The 27,878-nt window shown below is 34.6% G+C and overlaps 1 protein-coding gene across 50 annotated transcripts in view; it reads left to right on the forward strand.

The window, feature by feature from the left end:
• RIMS1 (regulating synaptic membrane exocytosis 1) overlaps window positions 1-27,878 on the forward strand; it is a 538,768-nt gene that overhangs the window by 206,415 nt on the left and 304,475 nt on the right. For 49 of the 50 annotated variants that reach the window (XM_058306992.2, XM_058306985.2, XM_058306986.2 and 46 more), the window contains one exon: window positions 13,551-13,764. In XM_058306992.2, coding sequence (XP_058162975.1) covers window positions 13,551-13,764 — 214 coding nt within the window. The remainder of the gene's footprint in view (window positions 1-13,550; window positions 13,765-27,878) is intronic. The other variant, XM_058307024.2, reaches the window with a different exon arrangement.

A 27,878-nucleotide genomic window follows, 5' to 3' on the forward strand; every position in this document is an offset into this window, starting at 1 on the left:
AAAAGGGACTATTTCTAGCTTTGTGTGCACTGTGATTAGTGAAAGCTGATTATGACACATTTTTAGTGTCTAAATATAAAAAAGATGGTAAGTTTTAAAAATAGACTTGATTATTCCAAGGCAGTGGCTGGGGAGGGTAGAAGATGTCTGGAATTGATTAAATAGTGGTAGGGGTTCTGGGTCACATGGAAAATATTCAGAACTGTACATACATTCATATAAATTACAATTTTTTTCTGAGACTCTCTGAACTTTTAGCTTCTACATTAGTGATAAAGTCAGACTGATTTGCCATATGATCTCCCTTTCATGTGGATAAAAAACTTAAGTTATTTACAACACCTGTTATGCTATTTAGATGAGAGTTATATCTTAACTGCATATTAACAATGTATTTTAATTAAAAGATGAAAACAGATGTCACCATTAGCAAATATAATGGGAAGGAAATTACATCTTGTCACTTGTCTTGAAATGCACTTCAGAATGGCTTAGAGAATACTGTACCTAATGATGACTAATTCAGTATACTGTGCAAGTAAAATCCAGGAATCTTGTATTTTTTTGCTTTTAAAAAATGACAGAGGAAGCCTGTTTGGAATAAATTTCTCATTCTCATATTCAACGTAGGTTTTAAAATTAGGATATTTGATGGTACTGCTTTTTAAATATCTAAGCTCAACCTTAATACTTCTTAGTTCTAGATCCTTACATATTGCAATCCATTCAATAATATTTTTGTGTCACAGGGCAAAAGTAGATGATTTATATGATTTCTTTTCCTTACTCTTTCCTATGTGAATGATAAAAAGAGTATGTTTTACTGAGTACCTACTAAGTGCCCAACGTATTACTGAGTTCTTTGCATCTCCTAGCTATTTAAATCCTCACAACAACCCACTTTACACCTGAAGAAATTGTGGCTTTGAGGGTTAAATAACTTGTCGAACCACAGAGCTAGCAAGAGAAAGAGGCCAGGAAAGATATGAACCCAGGAAATTTGGCCCCAGAACCCCTGAACTCTCCTACCTTCCTAAGTACTGCCACAAACATGGATTAAATCCAAAACCAAAGAAAGATGCTTATACACTCATTTTCTCCAGGCAGGGGAGTAGAGTAGTCATGATACATTTCCCTTCCTCACCAAGAGTAGTGTTGACTCTTGTTCGCTCTCTAGGAATAGGTGGGTGATGCAGAACCTTGACCAGACAAGACAGGAATTTTCCTGGGGAGGGGGACAAAGACAGAGCCCAGTAAATGGAATGAGTATTCACTAAGCTTGGCTGACAGAAGAATTTGCCCATGGAGATGGAATCATTAGACATTCTACAAAGTGGGAACATTGCATTTCTAATCAACTCTTATGGTTCTGAGATTTCTGGGTAACAAGATGTCTTAAAGAGGTTTATGGGACTGTTGACATTGTAAAAGAATTATTCACATGGAATATTACAAATGTAAAGGAGTGATTATTTGTCCAAGTAACAGCCATTTCATCTCAGATCAAATATAAACATGCAAATGAAGAACAAGCCACAAAGCCTAATTAATTCACTAATAAGAAGGATATATTCAAAGTGATTAAACTTGTCGGTCATTAAAAGTGAGAGGGAAATATCTCTGACTTGTTAGAAATTTCTGTGTATATCATTCATCCATCCATTCTTTCAGAGCATTGGGGATATATGTAATTAAAACTATCTATACTTCCCAGTTCAAAATACCCTAATAGCAATACTCTTTTTAAGCATATTATATCTTATTAATAAAATCTTCCTCTTCTCTGTTGTGAAATAGCAATGATAATAAAAAATGCTGGAAAATATTTCAGATAAAATCATGTGGGCTCCCCCCAGTGGTTGTATCTCCTTACCATCCACAAAACAAATTAAGCTGATGGACTTGTCTTTCTTTACGGCTTTCATTTTATAAATTGACCTTTTTGCCCCAGATCAGCAGTCTATTGATAGATCCTTTAAGTCACTCATACTGGTATCCATATGCCAGGAAATCCTGCCAGTTGTGGCTTCTTCCCAGTGTTATCAACTAAATGAACTCAGAAACTTAAAAGCAAAGTACTGTCTTCCCTCATGTATTATCTATGTCTATGTATAATAATAGCTAACATTTACTGAGCACTTACCATGTGTAGACACTTGCTAAGCACTTTACATTGATTATCTCACTAACCCTTCCAACAATCCTATGAAGTTGCTTTTATTAATGCCAGTTTGTCAGGGAGGAAATTGAGGAACAGAGAGCTAAATAATTTCCCTGTGTTCATAACGTGAAGAAATAGGTAGAACTAGATTTGATCCTGAGCAGGCAACAGCAGGCTAGTGCCTAAACTGTTAGATTCACTCCTTCCCAAAGCATCAGGTTATAGAGCGAGGTTGGTTTATTGTTTTTTCTATCCTATAGTAATATAAATTAATAGACTGATGAAAATAGTAAAGAATAGAGCAAAGGCAAGGTTCAAAGTAGGTTGTGCGTTCCTGAAGATGCGGGTGTGAATTGGTCACTTAGCACTTCTGCTTGATCTGTGGATAGGGGCTGCCGTCCTCTAAATTCCCAACACATGGAGTTAACGCCGTGTATTAGGTAGATTAGCATGCTCACATACCACATTCAGGATAAATTAACATGGAATGTAGTTAGACCTATTTAATATTTATTGATTACATACCTATCTTATACAGGAACCAGCATTATCTGTTAGAGTATTTTCTTTAAAATTAACTCCTTTTAAAAATTCCATGCCCAGGTAATATCCTACTTTATGGTCTGGCACATTTTCATCAGACAGTACCAATACATGAGCCTTAATTTTGCACTTATAATTAAAATGTAGTTAAATGATAAAGATTATTTTTTGAAGTGATATGAAAGATTTATGAAAAAATTTCCTTAATTTTCAAGTTTGTATTTTCACTTTTTCTTCTTTTGAACTGTGCTCTGAGTGATATAACCTGTTTCTCAAACTATTAAAATCACTGGTTTTCCATTTTAGACCTATGATATAGCTCTAAAATTAGAAAGCAGAGATATCGTATCATAACCTAGAAACAATATTTCCAGGGCCCAACAATCAAAGCTTCTACACAAGCAGAGCCTCACAAAATCCAGGAACGCAGTGAAGATGTTTCTTGGGAGATGGTATACCTAAGAAGAGCAAAAATGTATGCTAGTGGGCCTCATTGTCCTGAGATGTCTTCATTTAATGCTTACTCAGGAGTGGCCTCCTATGGTAAATTGAAAACTGAATTAGAAATAAATGCTTGACTGAAGTAACAGGCTGTAAAACACTAATAGCTAATCATGAGTTATGCTCTCATTTTTCCTAAGTGTTATCTTTCAGTGCTTTCAGAACACTGTGGGATGCTGATTGGATGAGGTACATTTTAACAGGGCTAAATGGACAAAGAAAAAACAGAAAAAGTATACAACAAAACCTTTAATGTATAACAATTATTTTTTAAAAGGCATGTGGAATGACGGTCCTCCACAAAGGAGTAGAAATTGCAAAATTTAATAAATTTCTCTTTTGTTCTTTTCCAGCCACCTCTGAACATACATTGTTCTAAGTTACACCCTCTGCTGAATGTACTAATTTTCTTTAACATATTAAATGTTTTAAAGAAAAATAATTTAAGTAACTCTGAGAATTACAAGTAAAAATGGAAATCTTTAGTGCCATCTGCTGGACATTTGAAATAAGTAAAAAGTATATTTCATTTTAAATTAAGCATGTTTTAGTTGAACAACAGTTTTCTGGAACAACAGTTTTCTGGAACTGTAGTCGTTTTTTAAGATTACTCAATAACATGGTATAAATTTCTGAATCACTGAAATGTTTGGAGTAATACCTCCCAAAGTATGTATGTTCAAGCTTTGTACAAAATACTGATAATTTTTAAAACTTAGAAACATTATTATGTGTATATATGAGATTCATAAAATTGTAAGTTTTGAACAGTGATAGATATCAGGTTAAAATATATAATGTAATAATTTTTTCGCTATACTCAGATTTTGTAAATGTAGAAATATGCCTTTTACAAAACTGAGAAATATGAATGAAATAAGTGTAGCGTATTTTCATTCAGGCAGTGTGCCAAAACACGAGTTTTAATTTTGTATTTCTGATTAAAATTTAGTTACTTGATGAACATTATTTTTATAAAGCAAGTTGAGAGATTTATGAAAAAAATTGCCTTCCTTTTCAATTTAATCCTTACTCTATGAGATCTTTACCATTCTGCATAACCATACCCCACATAATCTACACCAGAATCTTCTGGATTAATTACTAAAAGTTAAGATCTCTGGAATTTATCCCAGGTCTACTGAATCATAAGCATTGGAGGATAATCCAAAATTCTGCATTTAAACAAACCGCTTACACAATCTGATGCACATTATGTTTGAGAACACTAAGAGATTACCCCTCACAAAGCAAGAACTTCCCATTTCTTCAGCTGTAATTCAAACAAGAGTTCCCAAATAGGATGGTGCAGTGAAAAGCTGGAAATAGAGGTCCTAATTATCACAAACTAGTTCGTGACATTATGTAAGTTACTTAAAGCATGGGCCTCCGTTCCCTCATTTATAAAATGAGGAAATTGTACCAAAGGATTTTCAAGGTTCCTACTGTATCTGTAGTTTCCTAAATATTCCTTTTAAAACTGGGTTTGGGAATATTTCCTTTATCTTGTCTTACTCTGAGAATAATGTTTAAATGATGCCAAAGTAATTATCCTCAAGCTCTGGCCAGCAAGAGGGAAGTCCTGCTGTTTTCAAGCTTGTATAACTAGTTTTCTTAAATTTCAGGAATGATTCATATGGGCTGAAGCAGACAACAAAGGTAAAATGTAGAATAATTCAAATTTCTTTCAAAAAAATGAGCCAACATGCTCATATAAAGAATAGCACTTGGGAAGCGGACTTGGCCCAGTGGTTAGGGCGTCCGTCTCCCACATGGGAGGTCCACGGTTCAAACCCCGGGCTTCCTTGACCCGTGTGGAGCTGGCCCATGCGCAGTGCTGATGTGCACAAGAAGTGCCCTGCTATGCAGGGGTGTCCCCTGCATAGGGGAGTCCCACATGCAAGGAGTGCACCCCATAAGGAGAGCCGCCCAGCATGAAAGAAAGTGCAGCCTGCCTAAAAATGGTGCCACACACACAGAGAACTGACACAACAAGATGATGCAACAAAAAAAGAAACACAGATTCCTGTGCCACTGACAACAACAGAAGTGGACAAAGAAGAAGACATAGCAAATAGACACAGAGAACAGACAACTGGGGGGAGGGGGGGAGAAAAATAAATAAAATAAATCTTTAAAAAAAAAGAATAACACTTATTTTCCTCAAGATTGTTAAGTGAAAAATTAACCTGAGTAAATTTGATTAACTAATGATAAGTAAAAGGTTAAATAATACTTGATAAAGGTTTAAGTTGCAAAACAATTTCAAAGCCGAAGGGAAAATTTGCTGCTGGAAAAGTGATTTCACCTCAATTACATAAATTTGCAATTGTAAATAATTCCTTTTGAAGAATACTATATGCTAAACACCTGTGAACAATTTGTATTTAATGTAAGACTATATGTCTAATATAAAAAATTTGCAAACATACTATAACATATTTGAACCAAGACTAATTGTTACTCTTAGCAACAAGATTAATTGCTTAATTTATTTAATAATAATAGCAAATTATGTCTTCCTTGAATTTATGACTAGAGGTTAGAATTATATTTTTTAAAAATAAATCAAGTTGTGCTTTACTTAATATCATGATCAAATTGCATTAGTATTAGAAAAGGCAAAAATACATCTCTAATATGGGGGACAATCCCCACATAGAAAAGGAAAGGACCATGTTTTGATATTTATTAAAAAGCCTTAAATAAAGTAATAAACTAAAAGCTGAAATTCACTATCTTCTTATGTTGTTCTCTTTGTAACCCCAGATGCTCAAGCAGTGCCTGTTGTATAGTTGGAGCTCAATAAATGTTTGTAGAATTTATGCTTGAAAGATTCTACTGTGTTTGAAAACTAGTGAGAATGTTTGATTTGACTGTGGTATAAGATGTGTGTGAAGTTGTAAGAGATGATGCAAGATAAGTGGGAACCTAGGGAAATCACCTTGGACCCCAGGATGAGGAATTGGAATATTTCAGAAGAGACAGGAGACTGATGTTGATATTTTAGCAGTGGATTGACATAATCAGGTCAGCTTATTAGGGAGATAATTCTGGCAGTGTGAAAGATGAGCTAGCACGAGGGAACTCATTGGCAGGAAGCCTAGTTAGAAAGTTGATGAAATAATCTCAGCTAAGAATAATGAGGTCTTTAATCACAGATGTGGATTTGTGCTATGTACCTAATCACCACAGAAATAAGTTTTTATTGTTTGATTGTATGTTTGCTTTTTGTCTGAGCTTTACTTTGCATTGCCATCACTGTAGTCACTTTTTTCTAGATGAAATGGACTGGGCAGACACAAGTACATATATGTTTATGTAACTTTATTAGGAGACTAAATCATCAAAAGAAATTCTCTGGTGGAAGCAAAATGCTTTCCATAGAAGTGTGTGCTTGGTGCATGAAAAACTAAAGAGAGAGAGATGGAAAATGTGAAATTCTAGACTCAGGTATTGCTAATCTTGAATGAAGTTGGTAAATAAGCAATTTGATATAAAACAGAGGGTTGTGGCTGAAATGGAAGACTGAGTCTTGCAACATTTGTTCTATACATATTCTAGAAAGCATTATGAAGAGGTCAGACACCAAAAATCTAAATTTCTTAGACTCTCTTGCAGCTAGAATTCCCGATGTGGTTAGGTTCCACCAATCAGATACATTTGCATGGGGCTTGAATTGAAACTGAGTTAAATGGTGGGGCCATGGCAGCATGCTGGACATTCCATTTTGTTGGAATCTCATTAGCAGGCTTGATCTGGCTTTGGTGGTGGCTTCCAGGTCAGTGCACCTCAGCTGAGGGTGTGGAATTCTAGCACCAGCTGTTTGGACAGTGGCTTTCTGATTCTGCAGTTTCCTGACTGAGGCACTTTGAGTAGTTGGTTTTATGTTTTGTTATGGAAGTGATTCATGGACATATTGGCAAGACCTTATTCCTATCACCCTTATAACAATTATGTAGCACTAAATTTCACTATTTAATCTTTCTGCTTAAAAGAGTGATTTTTAAAAATTTTCTACTCAACTCTGATACACGGGATCGATATTTCCAAGCATCATTTCTCCAAAAAAATACAGTCGCTCCTGAAATGCAGTGAAATTCACTTTGGAATCAGAGATGTAGTTGCTTTAAAAGGGGGACAATCATGTTTTGGTGCCAAGAAGCCAGTTTCTAACTGTACAACATTTGTTTTCACTTTGATGTCAGTTATGTTGATTAACTCTCAAAGGTAATTTGATTTCTTCTATCCTTTTGAGAAGTTTGGGAGCATTTACAATGTTTTGAATCATTATATTAGTATGTTTTCCTTTGCTTTGGTACTTCTATTAATTTTACTATATACCATACTTTTGACCATTTTTAAGTAATATCTCAAGTTCCAAATCATCCAGGAAGATAAACCATGTCGCTGGCCATTTCACCCAGAATTTAGTCTCACAATAAGTAACTATATCACTCATGGCCCTTTCCTGTATCTTGATATAGTTGCCATATACTGATAATTTATGTTTATATATAACCTTATTTCATAAATAGACTGTCTATTCCTTAAAGTCAAGAACTGTGCTTTATTATTAATTTTAGTGTGATCTTAAGCACAGCGATGTGGAACAATGTCAAAACATTTAAAACAAGCTCCTTTCATGTCAGGCTAGTAAAGCCTTCAGTTTAGTCATAATCAGGGCTCCTTCCCTGGACATCCCCAGATCTTTTGAAGTCTCCAAAAGTTCTCAGAAGAACTCTCCTTTCCTTAGTCTCCATGCCAGTAACTGGCCATTGATAGTGCCTGGTTCTGAATATTTTTGCCAAGGTTGGGAAGGGAAGCATGGGCGAAGCTTATTGTTTCCAGTACTCACATACTCCCTCTATCGTGTACACATCTCAACCAGTCTTCCATTTTGGGGTGTTACATGCAAACTACCCTGTCTCTGTCCTTCTCTTCATCTTGGGAAAAGCTCTCACTTTCCTTCTGGACTTGCCATTTGTACTTATGAAATTCCAAAGCACAAGTTCCCATCCCTTTTTTCCTCTGGGAAAATGCAGCTTCATATATCTAGACTTCACAAAGGAAAGCCAGGAAGTAGGATAGAATTGTATTCTAGCTCTGACCATTTTGGAGAAGAAGGAAGAAAAAACAAAAACTACAACAAATGAGGTGCTATGTTAATTACACAGATTTCTTGGCTTTCTGTTATTGCCAGTCACTCAATATCTTGCAAGGTTCCTTATTCATAGTAAGTGATCAACAAATTCTTATTAATTAATAAGAATGTTATTAACAATTACCAGTTTAAATTGTCTCTTTCGTATTTATAAAACAATATTTAACTTTTTAAATTCATCTTTATTTCTTTCAACATATGTACTATTTATCATCAAAATGACTTGTTTATAGTTGGAATGTTGGATGGTCTTGAATTTGGTATTTGATGCAGTTATAAAAATAATTAAACTAAAATATCTAAATTAAACTAAAATAATTAAAATAATGCAATAATTGCTAAATAGTGAAACAATGGGGAAAATCACATTTGGGGAGAAAACCCATGTTTCAATATTAATGCCTTTCTTTTGATAGCATTGAATATTTTATGAAATTCTCCTTTTTCTATACACATAATTTAATTTGAGATATGTGATTATTTAGTGTTTCAAAATTGCTAATCACTAAGAATATATTGTTAATTCTGAAATTGAAGTATACAAATAATTTTCACAAAAGACTTTATATTTGCAGTCCCACATTTACTGTAATACTAAATAATAAAATATGTATTTCTGTCTATTATTCATAACAGAACACTGTCACATTTGATATGGAATAAAGTATTAAAACATCAGATACAAAATATAAATATGCTGTTTATGGTTTCACTATCAGTATCTTGACTCCATAGGGATATTATATTATGAATACAGAATCTTGACAGTGTTAGTTATCAGAGTAATGGAAGGAGAATACAAATTGATAAGATGGCATAAGGTTGGGTTTTAAGAGAGTGGTTAGTGGAACACTGCAGAAGGTTATAGAGTGGATAGGTTTTGAGAAAGTGGGAATAATGAATGTATGTTTATTTTTGCTGTTACTTATTTTTTATATTTGATCTGTCAGTTACAGAGAAAGGAATTTAAAATATCTCACTTTGAAGGTAGATTTCTCTATTTATCCTAGTAGTTTTATCATCTGTTGCTTTATCAATTATTATATGCAATTAAGTTTAGAATTGTGTATTCCTGACGAAATGAATAATTTTTAAATTACGGTTACTCTTTGTATCATTAGTAATGCTTTCCCTTAAATTCATTACCAGCCTTCTTCATATTCCCTATCCTTTCATTTCAAACTTTCTTCCCCTTTGTGCTTTGGGGTTCATTTCTTCTAAACCTCATTTAGCTGGTGTGAGGCGAGCTGCTACAATGGTGCATTGTGGAACAGTGCATTGTGGAATGGTACATTCCACAGAAACTTTCAGCAAGTGACCCTTTTGTTGTACAGAATTACGAGTCCAGAAAGAGCAAATCTTCATGTCACTTACGTAGTACAAAGAGTCCAAAAGAGCAGTGGAAGAAGTCGTATCATGGGTGGTCTCCCAGGGTGGCTGAAAACTGCTCTGGTTCAGTCAGTCTATGCAGTTCTGCATGCCCCACTTTGTGCTCAAAAAAAGGGACTACACTGCATGGACTATAGTTTGTGCTCCAAAATGTACTCATCAAATGCAATGAATGTCCCTCACTAATGAAAGAAGTTGTCGATGTGGGAGGAGTGGTGGTGGGGATATTGGGATATATAGGAACCTCTTTTATTTTTTAATGTAACATTTTGTGTGATCTCTGTATCTGTTAAAAAAGAGAGACTAATCTATCCTGTTTGAGTGTGGCTTTTATCTCCCTTAGGAGAGGGGACTCTGCCACTGAGAATTCCTGTTCTGATAAGCATTTGGGACCTGTTGTTCCTGGTTTCTGGGTTTAAGGTCTGGCTGGGCCTTTTCATTAGAATTAACATCTCCAGGTTGTGGAATGGTACACAATAGAAAAGGAAGTGGGGGAGGTGAGGTCTGGGCTATGGCCATTTTATAGATGTCTGTAACTTCCTAACAGCTGGATTTTAAAAATCTAACATGGTGATATTTGTCTTTGTACATGTTGCAATCCATTAGACTTACTGTCACTACTTATGTGTTGAATTGTTTCTCTTATCTCACGCTGTGGTTTCTAATTGTACTGCCATGCCAGTGTTTATTTGTTTCAATTCTTGCATTCTTTCGGACTGACTTTTTTCTCTTTCCATGTTTTCTCTCTACTGGTTTGGATATTACACACACTATTTCAACTATTTATGATTGGCTACCTAACTAAAATTTTATTTTTGGTCATTTGTACAAGAGTTGGAACTAAAGTTCTTGATCACAGAGTCTCAGCAGATAACCTAAGGGCAGCCATCTGCTTTGGAACTATGTTGCTTCCTTAAATTACTGCTCCTTTTTCATTTTTGTCCTTTGAGCATTTCTGTATTTTCTTCCTAGCTCAACCATGCATTCAAAGCTATTGCTTTTAAATATTTGTCCAGTACTATCAGGGTTTGTGGTTTGTGGTAGTAGGATTCTTCAGCATATATTATATATATATATAGTCATCTGTATGAATTTCTTTGTGAATTTAATATTTGTATTTTAGTAAAATGGAATAATGAGAAAACACTTTTCCATTGTGTATGCATATATGTGTGTGTATGATTTTTCATTCAGCAAATGGATTTTTCCATTCAGTATTGCCTACTATTATGAGGTATGTGTCTTAACTACTTTGCCAAATTGTTCACTTCTACTACTCTTTACAGTTTAGAAAAGAGGAGCTGAGTACAGAAATAATAATAGTATATGGTAAAAACAAACAAACAAACAAACAAACAAAAATGGCTCATGAGTGACCAAATAGAATGCTATGAAATTGCAGTAGAGAAGGTTTCATGTCAGTAGTCATTGCCCTGCACATAAATGTTGTAAAAAGTTTTCCTGAAACAGATCCCATTTTGATTGGATCTTATTGAATAGATAAAAGTCCTTTTTGCTTGAATTTATAAAAAGAAAAGAGGCTTTGGGTTTATAACTATTATTTCTTTAGCACAGAGAATGCTAAGTTAGGAGTTGGCAAACTAGTTTTTGTTTAATAAATTTTTATTGGAACACAACCATGCCATTCTTTTGCATATTATCTGTGGTTGTTTTCACACTACAAGGGCAGAGTTGCATGGTTATAAGAGAGACTGTGTAGCCTGAAAAGTGTAAAATATTTACATTCTGGTTCTGTGCCAAAAGGTTTGCTAATGCTCTATGCTCTGTATTATAGACTAAAACCATACAGAAACTTTTTCCTTAGCCGAGGTTTTATTTCTCTTTTGTATTTCTTTAAATATATTGATTTGGTAGCCCTCAATATAAAGACTAATTCACTTAATTTCTCTTTGTATACAGTTTATTTTTTTGTTTCTTTGATAGGAAATACATATGTGCTCCCATTCCTTAAAAGTCATTTTCTTTAATAAAAGCTATAAGATTTCCAATGTTAATTTGTGTGCTATTGTGTGACTGAAGCTGGGACCTTCTTTGTGGGAAGCTGGAGCACAACCATGGAGCCACATCAGTTCTCCTGAGTTTTTTTTTTTTTCCATTTGTTTTGCTTATTCTTTTTTGTTTGTTTGTTTTTGTTTTTGAGGAGGCACCAGGGAACTGAACCCGGGACCTCCCATATTGATGCAGGTGCTCAACTACATCCATTCCCCTGTGGTAACTTTTGAATTCACAGATAGCCACAATTATTTTCCACCAGCTGATCCTAGATTAATTGAATTTAAACAATAAAAAAAAATGTATCAAGTAACTCCTCATTGTGAAATAAAGTGTCACTATATCATTCAATGAACTTGAAATTAATTTACCTTTAAATTAGGAAGGATTTCAGATCTTAAACTACTTTATGTGCTAGTGTATGTATGTTTGGTTTATTTATAGAAAATTAAATAGAAAAAGTATCAATTGGCAAAGCAGAAAGGGATTTTAACATTTTAAAAATAATCGTTAAAGTTCTGCTCCAGAGTTAATATTGAAAGGAAAATATAGTAGGATTGCAGTACCTCAAACACTGCAGTGCTTGGGCCTGAATTATTTGATTCCATTTCCAGAGCATACCAGTCCCTACAGTTATCTTAGACGGAAAGTGTCATATGAATTGCCTGAATTAACAATACCTTATGTGTACTCTGTGTCCTAGGGAATACTCGCATTCAACAAACTAGCTTAGATACACAGATAAACTTAATCAGCCATTTCCCAGGAGTTTCTCTTTTGGCAAAGTAGCCAATGGCTTTTGGATGGGCCTGGGAAAAAACTCTCTCAGTTCTCATTTACAAAACCAAGACATCCTTGCACTGGGGGATCCACAGGATGTCTGTTCTATACAGAATCGCAAATAGCTTCTATTTGTACCAATTTAAGATTGAGGGATTTGGATTAATTTGGAGATAAGGACTTGAATCATATTAAATGTAAGCATTCTTAAGGGAAATGGATGATTTGGTTGCCAATAGTTATTAATAAAGAGTGGTAGCAACCCTCATACAAATACCTTGGTAGAGATTAAAAGAAAACAAAAACAACAAAAAACCAGTAGGGTATATAAGATGTATTTTGGAACTTTAATGTGACATGGAAATACAAGCAAACTCAAATATGCTGTATAAGCTAACTTACTTAAATTCTGTACTGTATAAAATCAGATACTTGATGCCAAATATTAGCAGATAAGCAGTCTTCATGAATGGGGGCAAGGGAGGAATTCTGTGGAAGAAAGCTTGTCTGTCAGTGGAGTTTAAAATAGTATTTTTCAAAATACTCATCATGCTTAGATAATAGATAATGAAATCAATTCACTGTGAATTACCTTTTTAAAATTTTATGTGGTATTAAAGTTTAAAATAGAGTAGAAAATATCAGAGTACACCATATAATGTTAGGCTAAATATTTTGTGTAACTTTTGCTTCAGTGTTGTAAAGTTATTGAGTTCCTAGTCAAAATATTTTGAAAGCCACCTGTCTAAAAGAACCAGAAGTGATTATTTATATAGGGTCTTGCACACATGAGTCAGTGTTAGTAAGCAAAACTGGGGCTAGTAGAACACGTGCTACTATATTTCTTACCTTTGGAAGTAAGGTAAGTGGGAAAAACGGCTTTGTAAGTGTTGCTTTGGTTCAATAGCTACATTTCCTTCTCGTTAAGAAAAAATGTTGTTTGTTAGTTTTTGGCTTCCATCATTTGCTTAGTTTGCTACCATTTTCTCTTTTGCCCAGGAGATTGCATCAGCAATTTGAAAGCTATAAGGAACAAGTCAGAAAAATAGGGGAAGAAGCGCGACGTTACCAGGGAGAACACAAAGACGATGCGCCGACTTGTGGAATTTGTCATAAAACAAAGTTTGCTGATGGGTGCGGTCATCTCTGCTCCTACTGCCGCACCAAGTTTTGTGCGCGCTGCGGAGGCCGGGTGTCTCTGCGATCAAACAACGTGAGTGTTCCATGAATCTAAGGGGAGCTGGGAATGCTAGTTAAAATATTACGCCTCCCAATATACAAAATGCATTAGTGATATGAACTAGACACGTACATAAATATACCATTAACCCACACCTCCAGGTTTTGTTCGTTTTCATAAGGTTTCTTAGTGGAATAGTGATAGGGAAAAAATATAAAAACATATTTTAAGAAGTATGTACATAGCTTCATAAATGATTTCCACTCATAAAAGTAGATTACCTGTGGGAGTAAATTTATCTTCTGAAGAATGTAGTAAATGCAAGTTTAGTATCATGAATTATAAAACTCTTGGAAGTTGTCATGACCAATTCTTGTTAAAATGTTAATTGCTTTAAGTTGCTGCAGCATTTGTTTCAGCTCAACTGAAGGTAAAATGCAGGGTAAACGGGGCATTAAATGTAACCCAAGATAATATAAAACAGCAATAACGTTTATGATGAGTAATTTCGTATTGGCTATCATGTTAAAGAATAAATTGCTAGGTTTATCTCATGGGAATTATTTCAATGTTTAAAGAATATAAAAATACTCTTTTAAGGGGATTTATACTGGGTATCTTAATTCCATTAGAAAAGATTTTAGAGCACCCTACTTAGAATTCAAAGAGAATACCAAAGAATACAAGGTCAATTGGAAGATGCCTTTTAATTTTAAAAGTGATTTTCCCAATTAGGAACATAAAAAAGTGTTTAAAGCTTTCATGCTATTTTTAGATATAATTTTGTGTCATATTAAATTCAATATGATTAGACAATATAAGAAATTCCTTAAAGAAATACTGGGAATTCTTTAGGTGTATGATAATCCCAACCATTCCATATTATATTGTACGCTTATACCAAAGAAAACTCATCAGACATCCCTATCATTTTCTGCATAAGTAATTTTCAAATTTCATAGAGTATATAAAAATGCGGTATTAAAATGTATTCTAAACTAAATATTTGTTAGAATTAGCCTAATATCATGTAAATAACAAAATTAGGTCCTACTATATTAAATGTTAATGTCACAACAATTGCGTATACTTAACACATTGACAGGAAAGAGAAGTACCTCTTAATCTAAGCAAATAAGGATACTTTTTCAGCTAAGAATACATCTCATAGAGAAGAAAGTGAGGAATGCAAATAAACAAATAGATATAGCTTATACTTTAAAGTGAGACTACTATTTGTTTTGTGGCTTTGGGATGATAACCTCTGTCAAAAGTTTCTTTTTTTATGAAATGGGATAGTAACAGTTTCCTCATATGGTTATGGGAATTAAATAAAAATAATTAAAATCTGGACCTTTCTGATATGCATATTTAAATTTTCTTTGGGATCTATTCTTACGATCATGTAAGTTTTCTCTTTCCTTGCTAAAATTTATTTGCTAATCCTTGTATGACACCTTAAAGTCTTTCTAGAACAACTTGAATATCAAAATAGCATAACCCATAGAAAAGTGCACAGGATCGATTTGTTAATTTTCCTTTCTTTAATATCCATTCATATTTTGGAATGAATTCTAATGGTCAAGACCTGAGGGTGATATTGAAAAGCCGCTGGCAATAAACAGTGGGTACAAATAGCTGAGTGTCAGTGCTGTCTCAGCCCACATAGCTGTTGAATCTAATTAGCTTCCCATTATAGATCTGAAGCAACCTGGTAGCAATATGTTAACTATTGATATGTTGAGATTTTTAAGGTCAAACTTTGGTTTTGTAAAGGAGGGTGTGTTAAGGGAAATGGGAGCTAGCATGTACCTATAGTTTGGAGAGGACACCCTGAGCAAATGAAGTTCATCCATCTTTATGAGACTTATCCAATCTCGGAAAAACTGTCTAAAAGAACAAAATTTTAAAAAGACAATTTAAAATATTTTATCTTGGGCTTAAGTAAAAAATTTCTATAAAAATGATTTTCCCTGACATTAAAAAATGTTGAAATGGGTATCCAAATAAATATTACTTTTAGAATAATTAATCGCTACAAAAATCAGCATGTTTCTCTTCCCATTTTTATTTATTACAAATATTTTCTATCCTTATATGAGTCCAGACTGTGACTATAGATATTTTAACAATAATTTGAAAAAATGATTCACGTAGTTTTTATGTATTTTAATAAAATATTTATTTTCAATAATATGTATACTACATGTGGTATTAGAATAACTTACTTTCAGAATAGTGTCTTAAATGTAGAATTAATTATATAAATTATCCAAATTTCTAAAAATTTAGGAAATTATTGCCAACTCTTGTGTCTAACATATATCTAAACCCATATATATACATTTTCAATATAAGACTGAATGTTTTTTTTTTAGAAAGAGTAAACATTTGCTTTTCAAAATACTTGTGTTTAACCCTTTGAAGAAATACATAATTGTTTTCTTAAAAATTTAATTTATTAATATATCCTTATTTTTGTTTTTCTCTTCTTTTTTCTTCTTTCTTTACTCTGCTTCCTTGGATGCTTTCCCAAAGGAGGACAAAGTGGTTAGAATTCATCTTTTCTTTTCTATCATTTGTTATTATAATGTTGTGAATGTTTTACCTATTGTTGTTAATCACAATAATTTATAAAGAAATTATATGCTAGGAAGAACTCATTACAAGTTCTCATGAAAACATAAGATGAACATCTGGGAGCATTACAGAGTTTGATATTTATAGGCAAAATCTGGGTAGTCTTGTTCATGAGGACAGTCATATTTTAATATAACATGTTATGAGTTCATTTTTTTCCTCTTAGCTTTCTGAGTTTCGATGAGTATTCCTTCTGCCTTCAGGAACAATAGACTCAATGGGCTCTACCTTACTCAGCACACAATAAATGCATAGTCAGGTGATTTGAAACCTTATTGAGGAAGGAATAGACTACTGACTTAGAGGAGATAGAAGATCAAATTAAAATGAAGACCTCAAATTATAATTATTCTTCTACAGAACACAAGTAGCAGAGTTGCCATATTGAACCACATTTTATCCTTTCCTTCTCCCTTGCACGTAGAAATCACTCCCTAACAGACTGAAAAGCCACTTTAATTCTTATCAGCCATAGGAAACACAGTGGCTGTTTGTACTCAGGAAGAGAGAATCCCAGTAGAACCTGCAGTCAGTCTATCCTATGTTTCTATATTGTACACCTTCACTTGATATAAATGATCACTTTCTCACATCATGTTAATCTCCCAAATGAGATTACAGTAATCAACTCCAATACATCAACTCAGCTACCTTTGTTCAAAAATATTTTTTAAGTTTAAATGATGTACTGCAGTGAAAAAGTGGCAAGCATGAAATTAAGTGAACATTAACTCGTGCTTCTAAGTTCGATACTAGTATATGTTTATCAATTTCTACTATGGAAAAGGAAATAATCAGGTTGAACAATTATATAGAGCAGTCTGCTTTCACCAAATGTGTTACCTTGTACCATTGGTGATACTTGAAATCATCTTAGATGCTATTATTTTCATGCAATAACGAATTGTATTAGGGAACGAATATAACTAGAATAGCACATCTGTGATTTCATGAATGTTATTATATTGGATGAGTCTATGTTTGAAATGCAGATATTTTTAATTCCTTAAAAGAGGACTATTTTAAGTAAATAATAATGCTAGTGTTTACAGCCTTGATGGTAAGATTTCAGCTACTCCTGCAGGGCTGGTCAGACTTGTTTTCCTTTTCACAGCACTTCCCGGAATGGTAGGTTATTCACACTTCTTATTATTACTGGTTGTGTAATGAGAATTCATATGAGTCTTGTGGTTCTCAGGCTAAAAATAGAGTGGAAAGGCCTGTAAAATACAATCACTTTCAATTAAATTCAATGCATTGCCTTTCTAGTCCAAGGAAACTGAAGTGAGATTTTGTCTGAGTCACGTTAAAGAGAATAACTGAGCATTAAACAGAGGACCTAGTTGCAAGTTCTTTCTTCCTCTGAGCCCTTTTACTTTTAGTAGAGAAGGTATAATTTACTGATGTGTGTGAGTATTTGGGGGCGGTATGGGTGGAAAGGGAAAAGGAACAAGGGTGATTAAATTTTTTCTAAAAGCCATCTCCACCTTGATCAATACAATAATTCATTCTACTTAGTCTCTTAAATTGGAGAATAAATATGACCAAAAATGCTAGTGTATGTGATATGAAGAATTAAGGATAGCTAATGTAAATGTATTCTTTATTAAGTTGAGCAAAAAATATTAATGTTCATATTTTTTCAGTACAGCATTTTATTTTGAAATTTCACTCTTAGCCTAAATCATATCTAACAATAAATTAGAAGTTTTCTTATAAAGGAAATGGCTGTCATAAAGAATCACTTACAATGGATATATATAATAGGAAATTATTTTATGCAAGTACATACTCATAAATAAAAGTATGATTATATTTATTACTTCATTGAAAGCTTTCTTTGATGCCTAAATAAATAGGAATACTGCAAAATTTCCCATACCCTCTTCAAATTGCTTTTATATTTGTTTTGTTCTTTATTGGTTGGCTGAGGATTGAATTTTGTAACTCCCTTGATAATATTAATGTTTTATAGCTAGAAAACCAGCTAAAACCAGCTAAATTGAATCTGCAAATTCAGTTCCTTTGGATTGCCCTGTAAATGTTTGTCAGTGATTTTGTGTTTGGGGGGGGAGGGACTCGTTTGTGTAAATAGCAAGTAAAATTGTACTTGTTTTCTATTTTATTTTCACACAAAAAAATCAGGTTTAATAAGTTAAGAATATTTTGGAATAAATATCAGCATTGCCCTTAAAAGTAGAAACTTTTCATTTAGTTACACTTTCAGGCTGTGGAATCTGCACATACCTACCTTTCAAACTTCATGTGTAAAGGAAATTCTTGATGTTAAGGTAATATTTAATGAGGAGCTGTGTTTTACAGAGTCATTTTTTTAAACTGGTTCTTCATAACTTTTCATTGGTGTTTGTGTTTGGAAACTATCCCAGATGAAATGTTGATGAAGCAAATAAATTTTTGTAGAAAAAGCTTATAAAGTTGGGGGTGTGGGATAGGGTGGAACAGTGCTAGCTGAGTTTGAAACTGGTATTGTCATAAGATATTATCTGTGGGATTATTAACAGTACAAAATATTTCTCCCTCATAAACCCTGATCTTACATACCAAAGTGGTGATTTTGTTTTTTCTCTCACTAGGGTTAGATAAAGGCAAAATGGCAGTAGAATCAAAACAATTTTTAAAAGTGATTTGGATGATTGCTTTAAATGTTTATTCCTTTTATGAAAAAGCTTGTCAGTTATCCCCATTTTCAGTCTTTGCCTTGATGAAGTCAATGATTATAATTTAAAACCTTCATCTTTTAAAAAATGTAACTAAGAGTTTGCCTGGACCCACTTCACCTCCTCTTTATTTCTAGATAGTCTGATGGATTGTCTGTGACAGAATGTTCTTTTAGAAATACTTCCCAGGATGACAATATAGGCCTAAATTTTTTTAAAAGTTTATAATATAAATATGTCAATAAGGAAATGATTCAGGTATATCTGAAAGAGAGCTTTCATTAGGTGATTCAGTTGAATATATTTCTCAAAGTGGCTTCTTTCATTTTGCAGTGCTTATCCTAGAGGGGAATAAAAGTTAATATTTCAAAAACTTTTATGTTAGGTAATTCAGGAAGTTGTGAAATTTTTATTCAAAACCTGCTTTAGGACTTGGCTACTTTTCCCTTGGGCACATAATAATTTTTCATATAATAAACTTTTTTTAAAAGAAGTTTTAGGTTACAGAAAAGTTATATAAAAAATATACGGGATTCCCATATACTGTACCCCTACCCTGTTCACATCTTCCCCTATTAATAACATCTTAAGTTAGTGTGGAACATTTGTTACATCTGATGAGCAAATATTGAAGCACTGCTACTAACCAGGGTCTATAGTTTATATTATGGTTTACATTTGCACTGCACAATTTCATAGGAATTGACAAAATGTGTAATGGCCTGTATCCATCATTGCAAGATCATGCAGAACAATTCCAATGCCCTAAAAATGCCCTATGTTAATCTCTTATATTTAGCATTATTTCTGTAAAAATGTTTGGGAATGTTCAATAATTAATGGTAAGTTTGTATTACTGGTTTTGTCCCCAAATAAATTGCCTTTCAACTCAGTCATAGAATCTGTTTTGGGACGTGATAGTTTTTGTTTTGTTTTATTTTATACATTATACTATATATAATTTATGGTGATAGATCTTTTTACCTTGAACTGATATTATGCCTCAAACCTTTATGAAAGAAGCTATTAAAACATAGGCCTATGAAACCTATTACTACATTTCCCCTAAAATGCTACCAGAGACCTAATCTATCATATCAACTAGAGTAAACACAAGTCTCTCATAAATTTTTCTTAAAAGTAGTAGTAGGGGGAAGTGGCTGTGGCTCAATCAGTCGGGCTCCTGTCTACAAATGGGAGGCCCTGGGTTCGAGTTCCAGGGCCTCCTTGTGAAGGCAGGCTCACCCCCATGCTGCAGAGAGCCGACTCAGCAAGATGACACAACGAAAAAGGAGACAAGTAAAAACACAAAAGAGCACGCAGCGAATGGACACAGAGAGCAAAACAGCAAGCAAGCTACAAGGGAGTGGGGGGGGGATAAATAAAAATAAATACAGATACACAGAAGAATGTACAGCAAATGGACACAGAGAGCAGACAGCAAGCAAGCCTCAAGGTGGGGGGGGCGGGAGAGTAAAAAAAAAGTATTTGCGTACACTGAAGTATTAGTACGTTTTTATTCTTTGACAGTGAAAATTATTCCATGATCCCACCTCCCTTTTGGCTTGGTTAGGAAGCATAGAGCTCAGCCATGATGGGTTCATGTATCAATTTGTACACTTTCTTCCTGGTTACAGTTTAGAACTCTTAGATTTTCCTCCATTCTTTTTTCCAATTTTATCTGTAAGCTATCTTAAAAGACAAGGTGTAAAGAGGTAAGAAAATATACAAAAATGATTATAAATGAGAGGCAAGAAAATATACAAAAATGATTATAACTGAGAGGGGTATTTTTTCTAAAACCCACCCTATGTTTTTCTTAGATTTTAGGGTAAATGCTTCCCTTTCCTCTCTGGATGAATAAAGTTATATTTACTTTTGCCTTCTTCATTAAGAGTTAAGAAAAATCATTAAACAAAATCTGTTCTCTAGCCTAATTTGTTTCAAATATTTCAAATATTTTATCAAAGCTTTCTTACTATAAATTTTTAAAATTTCTTTTTCTCTTTTCAACAAATAAGTTTTACTGATATATATTAATTAATAAAGCATAAATCCATCCAAAGTGTTCAATCAATGGTATTCAGTATAATTGCATAATTGTGCATTGCATTCATCACTTCAGACATTTTTAGATCATTGTCATTATTCCAATAAGAATAAGAATAAGCAAAACCTAACAAACAAAACTCATAACCTCTCAGTCTCTTTATGCCATACATAGTTGCTATTCTGTTTCCGTCTCTCTAGTGTATTTGTATTTATATTTGTGAAAACAGTCATATATGCAATTATCACCCATATTCCTATTTTACGTGAGGTTTCATTATATTATACAGTCCCATCTTACACTTTTAAGCTCTTCTAGTAATATACTTTACCTTAGACTTACCCTTTCATCCACTGTCATGCCAGTTACAAACACTGTGATGTGCTTTAACCATTTTTATTCATTTGCAAAGATTTACAAACAACCTTTTTAACAATTCTGCACAAATTAACTCTCAGCTTTCCATTTTTTACCCTCCTTCTATTTTCTGGTGACCTATACTCTAATTATGAACTCCATGAGTTTACACAATATATTTAGTACATAATAGCGCAATCATGCACTATTTGTCCTTTTGTATCTGGCTGCTTCATTCAACCTAATGTCCTCCAGGCTCATCCATGTTGTCATATGCTTTACAACTTCCCTTATTACCACTGCATAATATTCCATCATGTGTATACACTACAATTTGTTTATCTATTCATCAGTTGATGGATACCTGGGTTGTTTCCAGCCTTTGGCAATTGTGAATACTGCCACTATGACCATCAGTGTGTAGATGTCTATTTGAGTCATTGCTCTCAGTTCTTCTGGGTGTATACCTAATAATGGTATTGCCAGGTTACATGGCAAGTCTATATTCAACTTCCATAAGAACTGCCAAACAGTTACCACAGTGGGTGTACCATTCTACACTCCCACCTACAGTGAATAAGCATTCCTTTCTCTCCACCTTCCTCTCCAACATTTATAGTTTTCTGACTTTTTAATAGCGGCCAGTCAAATAGGTGTGAAACAATAACTCATTGTTGTTTTGATTTCTATATCCCTAATCACTAGTGATGTTGAGAATTTATCATGTGTTTCTTCGCCATTTTTATTTCTTCTTTGGACAATTGTCTTTTCAAGTTTTTTGTCCATTTTTTAATTGGGTGTTTTCTCTCTTTACTATTGATTTATATGATCTCTTTATATATCATGGTTATTAAACCCTTATTGGATATCTGATTGCCAAATATTTTCTCCCATTGAATTGGCTGCCTTTTCACTCTTGCAACAAAGTCCTTTGAGGTGCAAAAGTAATGTTTGAGGAGATCCCATTTATCTATTTTTCTCTTTTGTGACTTGTGCTTTGGGTATAAGGTTTAAAAAACTAGCACCTACCACAAGATCTTGGAAATGGTTTCTTACATTTTCTTCTAGGAGTTTTATGGTTGTCGCTTTTATATTTAGGTCCCTGGCCCATTTTGAGTTAATTTTTATATAAGGTGTGAGAGAGCCATCTTCTTGCTTTCTTTTGGAAATGGATATCTAGTTCTCCCACCACCATTTGTTGAATAGTCTGTTCTGGTCCAGCTCTGAGGGCTTGACTGCCTTGTCAAAAATCATGTGGCTGTAGATGTGAGGGTCTATTTCTGAGTTTTTGATTTGGTTCCATTTGTCAATCTGTTTGTCTTTATGCCAATACCATGCTGTTTTTACTGCTGTAGATAAGTAATATGCTTTATTATTTTTTAAATTTGATTTTGTTTCTTATTATCTTTTTTCAAGTTAATAGAGCACACAAAACATTACATTAAAAAACATAAGGTTTCCATATACCCCACTCTCCACCCCCCATCCCCATCATTTTTTAAAATTGTATGTTTTTGAAGATATATAGATCACAGAAAATGTTACATTAAAAAATATAAAAGGTCCCCACATACCCTGCACCCCACCCCCCCACACTCCTCCCACATCAACAACCTCTTTCATCGTTGTGGCACATTGACTGCATTTGGTAAATACATTTTGGAGCACTGCTGCACCACATACTCAACATACAATAGTTTACATTGTAGTTTATACTCTCCCCCAGTGCATTCAGTGGGTTATGGCAGGATATATAATGTCCAGCATCTGTCCCTGCAATATCATTTAGGACAACTCCAAGTCCCAAAATTGCCCCACATCGCATCTCTTCTTCCCTCTCCCTGCCCTCAGCAACTACCGTGGCCACTTGCTCCACATCAATGCTACAATTTCTTCCATTACTAGTCACAATAGTTCTATAGAGTAATATGCTTTAAAGTCACGAAGTGAGAGTCCTCCAACTTCATTCTTTTTTTAAGACATTTTTGGCTAATTGGGACCCTTTACCCTTCCAAGTAAATTTGATAATTGGCCTTTCAATTTCTGTAAAAAAGGTTATTGGGGTTTTTATTGGGATTGTATTAAATCTGTAAATCAGTTTGGGTAGAATTGACTTCCTTTTTTTTTTTTTTTAAGATTTATTTATTTATCCCCTCCCCCCTCCAGTTGTCTGTTCTCTGTATCCATTCTCTGTGTGTTCTTCTGTAGGAATCTGTGTCTCTTTTTGTTGCATCATCTTGTTGTGTCAGCTCTCTGTATGTGCGCGGCTCCATTCCTGGGCAGGCAGCACTTTTTTTGCGCGGGGCAGCTCTCCTTATAGGGCGCACTCCTTGTGCATGGGGCTCCCCTACGTGGGGACACCCCTGTGTGGCACAGCACTCCTTGTGCTCATCAGCACTGCACGTGTGTGCATGGGCCAGCTCATCACATGGGTCAGGAGGTCCTGGGTTTGAACCTTAGACCTCCCATGTGGTAGGCAGATTCCCTATCCGTTGGGCCAAATCCACTTCCCAGAACTGACTTCTTAACAATCTTCAGTCTTTCGATTCATCAACTGGGAGTGCCCTTCCATTCATTTAAGTCTTTGGTTTCTTTTAGCAATGTTTTGTAGTTTTCTGAATATAGTCCATTATGTCCAGTTAAGTTTATTCCTAAATATTTTATTATTTAGTCACTATTATAAATGGAATTTTTTTCCTGATTTCCTCCTGAAATTACACATCAGTAGTGTATAGAAATTTTATTGACTTTGGCATACAATCTTTTATCCTGCCACTTTGCTGAACTTGACTATTGTTTATCGTAGCTTCCTTGTGGATTTTTCAGGGTTTTCTAGATATAGTATCATATCATCGGTGAAATGTGAACATTTTACTTCTCCCTTTCCTATTTGTGTGCCTTTTTTTTTTCTTTATCTAGCCTAATAGCTCTAGCTAAAACTTCTAGCATGATACTGAGTAACTGTGGTGCCAGTGGGCATCCTTGTCTTAGTCCTGATCTCAGTGGGAAAGCTTTCAGTCTTTCACCATTGAGTAAAATGCGAGCTGTAGGATTTTCATATATTCACTTTACTATATTGAGAAAGGTTCTTTCTCTTCCTATATTTTAGCATGTTTTTTGTTAAGATAGAGTAATGCATTTTGTCACATGCCTTTACTGCATCAATCGAGAGGATCATGTTATTTATCTTCTTCAATTTATTAATGTGGTTTATTATACTAATTGATTTTCTTGTGTTAAACCACCCTTGCATACCTGGGATAAAACCCACTTTTACTGTGCTTTTGGATTCAGTTTGCAAGTATTTTGTTGAGAATTTTTGCATTTATATTCACTATACATATTGGTCGGGAATTTTCTTTTTTTAATAGTATCTTTATCTGGTTTCGGTATTAGGATGATGTTGGCTTCATAGAATGAGTTTGGTAGCATTCTTTCCTGTTCAATTTTTTGGAAGAGCTGGAGCAAGATTGGTATTAAATCGTCTTTGAATGATTGGTAAAATTCACCTGCGAAGCCATCTGGTCCTGGACTTTTCATTTCTGGGAGTTTTTGATGACTGTTTGACTCTCTTTACTTATGATTGTTTGTTGAGGTCATTTATTTCTTTCAGGGGCAGTGTAGATGGTTCATTTGGTCAAGCAAACACTGGCCTGATACTGAGAGGACATTTCATGGACTTAAATCAATTTTGTAAGATGAGTGTATCTATGGCTGATTACATCTACAATCTACTGAGAAGACTGCCTTCAAAAATAAGAGAAGTCTCATCCAAATCAGTTGAAGGCTCTAAAAGAAGAAGTGATGATTTCAGCAGTCAGGAGAGAGAATGTCCATCTTTTCTTCAGCCAGCCAGCTTCTCCTGGGGAATTCATTGAAAACTTTCATTGAAATTCCCAGCTTGTAGCATACCCTATGGCATTTGGACTTGTGTATCCCCATAGTCATGTGAGACAATTCTTATAAAAATCTCATAACATTTACAGATAACTCCTGTCAGTTCTGTCTCCCTAGAGAACCCTAATACAGCTTTGATACCAGGAGTGGTTCTTGAGAAAGAGAATCTTAAGAATGAAATTCCAAATTGGTTCTGAGGTTTTTGGAATTGTTTCTCTAGTATGATTAGACACAAAGTCACTAATGACTCTATTTCCGATCATCAAGATGGCAGTGGTAGTCCCTGGCATGACTTGGCAATAGAGATATGCAAAATATCACCACTGGATAAGCTACTCAAATGTTTATAAGAGGCAAAGCTGTGGTTGAGAGTGTTTTTGACACCTTAACAGAGTTTTGTGGAGTTAAAAGGTATGATGTTGGCTGCTTGTTCCTAAATAGGCTGGATACAGTTATAAAAGAAAGAAATACACTCAAGGCTTCAAATTTGCAACTTAAGTGCTGCGTGAGGGATGTGAAAGTTTCTGTGTGCTCTGAAATAAAATTTTATTTTGTGTAGCTGCAGGCTTGAGAATTCTGAAAACCAGATGTAGTCTCATTGTACAAGTAGCTCAGTTACACTGTGAAGTAAATTTCCAACTTTGCAGGGTGTCTCTAGTTAAAGTGAGGGCATTGATTGGAAAAGAATGGGATCCTGAAAATTGGAAGGGGGACATATGAGTTGGTAATGATGGGAGTGGAGGCACTGCCAGATAAACCCATAATGGTCTGCCCTGAGGAATTAGCCTCCTGATCTCCTTCTGCCCAGTGCTTGGAGAGAGCAGGCCTCCTACCCTGTTGTTCAGGAAGAATGTTGCCACTCCAGTCTTCAGAGAAGGTGGAGTATATTCCTTGGGGATTTACAGAGAGTCTCCCATCACCCTGATACTTGAAGAGGGTGAAATCTTTTCCCCAGTGTTTGGGGAAAGCATGGCCACTGCACAAGTACTTAAAAGGGTGGGTTTGCCACCCAATCAGGCCCAGAGGACAAAACACCTGTTCATAAATGACTCTCAGACCTTAAAATCTAATGGAGTACGCCCTCAAGGTTTTGGAATTGTTTGGGATCCATTACCCCTGCTTCTCTTCCAAAATCTCTTTAAGGAAATGGGGGTGTTTATACAATGCCTGTCCTTCCTCTGTATATTGGAAACAAATCACTTATTTTCTAGTTTCCACTGTTCCATAGATGGAGGGGAGTTGTGCCTCAGGACACACCTATAACTAATTTTCATGAGATTTTGTATTTATTATTGTCACTGAAATGACTTAAGGCTTTTGGGATATTGTGATGTGATGAATATATTTCCATATAGAAATAACATGTCTTTTTGGGATCCATAGGATGGAGTGTGATGGTTTGAAGCTGTAGGTACCCTAGAAAAACCATGTTCTTAAATCTTACCCATTCCTGTCGGTGTGAACCCATTGTAAGTAGGATGTTTTGATGATGTTACTTAAGTTAGGATGTGACTCACCTCATTCAGAATGGGTCTTAATTCTTTTACTGGAATCAGATATAAATGGAATGAATAGAGAGAAAGAGAAAAGCACGGAAGAAACTGAAAGCAATGAAACTGGGAAGAGAAAGGAAAGACCAGCAGATGTTGCCCTTACCATGTGGCAGACGAGTCAAGGATTTCAGGCAAGCAGTCTTCAGGAGGAAAGCACTGCCTTGAAGATGGCTTGCTTTGGACATTTTCATAGCCTCAAAACTGGAAGCTAATAAATTCCCATTGTTTAAGCTGGACCATTTCATGGTATCTTCTTTAATCAGCCTAGGAAACTAAAATATATGGCTTACAACTATTTATTTCCAATAAATAGTTTGGCTTTCCCTTTCTTGATAATTTCCTCCAATGCACAAACATTTTTATTATTAACTTTGATGAAATCAAATTTATCTATTGTTTCTTTCATTGCTTATACTTTTGGTGTCATATCTAAGAAATTACAGGTTTGCAAATCAATGTTAGATAAGAATGAAAAGTAAGATTTAAGGGAGCCACATTGGGGTGTAGAAGAAGCAAATTCTTCTGAGTATAAAGAAAGGGACTATGGCAGGAAGAGCTTTGCTAAAGCTTCAGCCTGAACTATAGACAAACTCCCTGGTGGAGAGTGTCAGACAGCTAACTGCAAAAGATCAAGAACCAGGAAGTGTCCAGAATCAGGAGATGGAGAGGGACAGGATGAGAATGAGCAGGTAGAAGCAGACCATGTTGCAGTCACAGCTCTATTGCACAGGCATGAGCCAAAACTTAGAAAAATGGCCTTCCTAACAAGTATAAACAACAATAGCCATAAAGAACTTAGCTCAGAAACTGACTTTTGTGTTATTGGGAGTTAATAAAATGCATGTTTTAAAACTCTTCAAGAGGGCAAAAATTCTATTCATTCTCCTAAAATTCAATTGTAAAAGCTACATTCTATACATATGGCAAGCCACAAAGCACATCATGAGTTCAATGTCTATTTTATAGGCATGG

Source organism: Dasypus novemcinctus, chromosome 11 (genome assembly GCF_030445035.2).
Source record: "Dasypus novemcinctus isolate mDasNov1 chromosome 11, mDasNov1.1.hap2, whole genome shotgun sequence".
Taxonomy (NCBI): domain Eukaryota; kingdom Metazoa; phylum Chordata; class Mammalia; order Cingulata; family Dasypodidae; genus Dasypus; species Dasypus novemcinctus.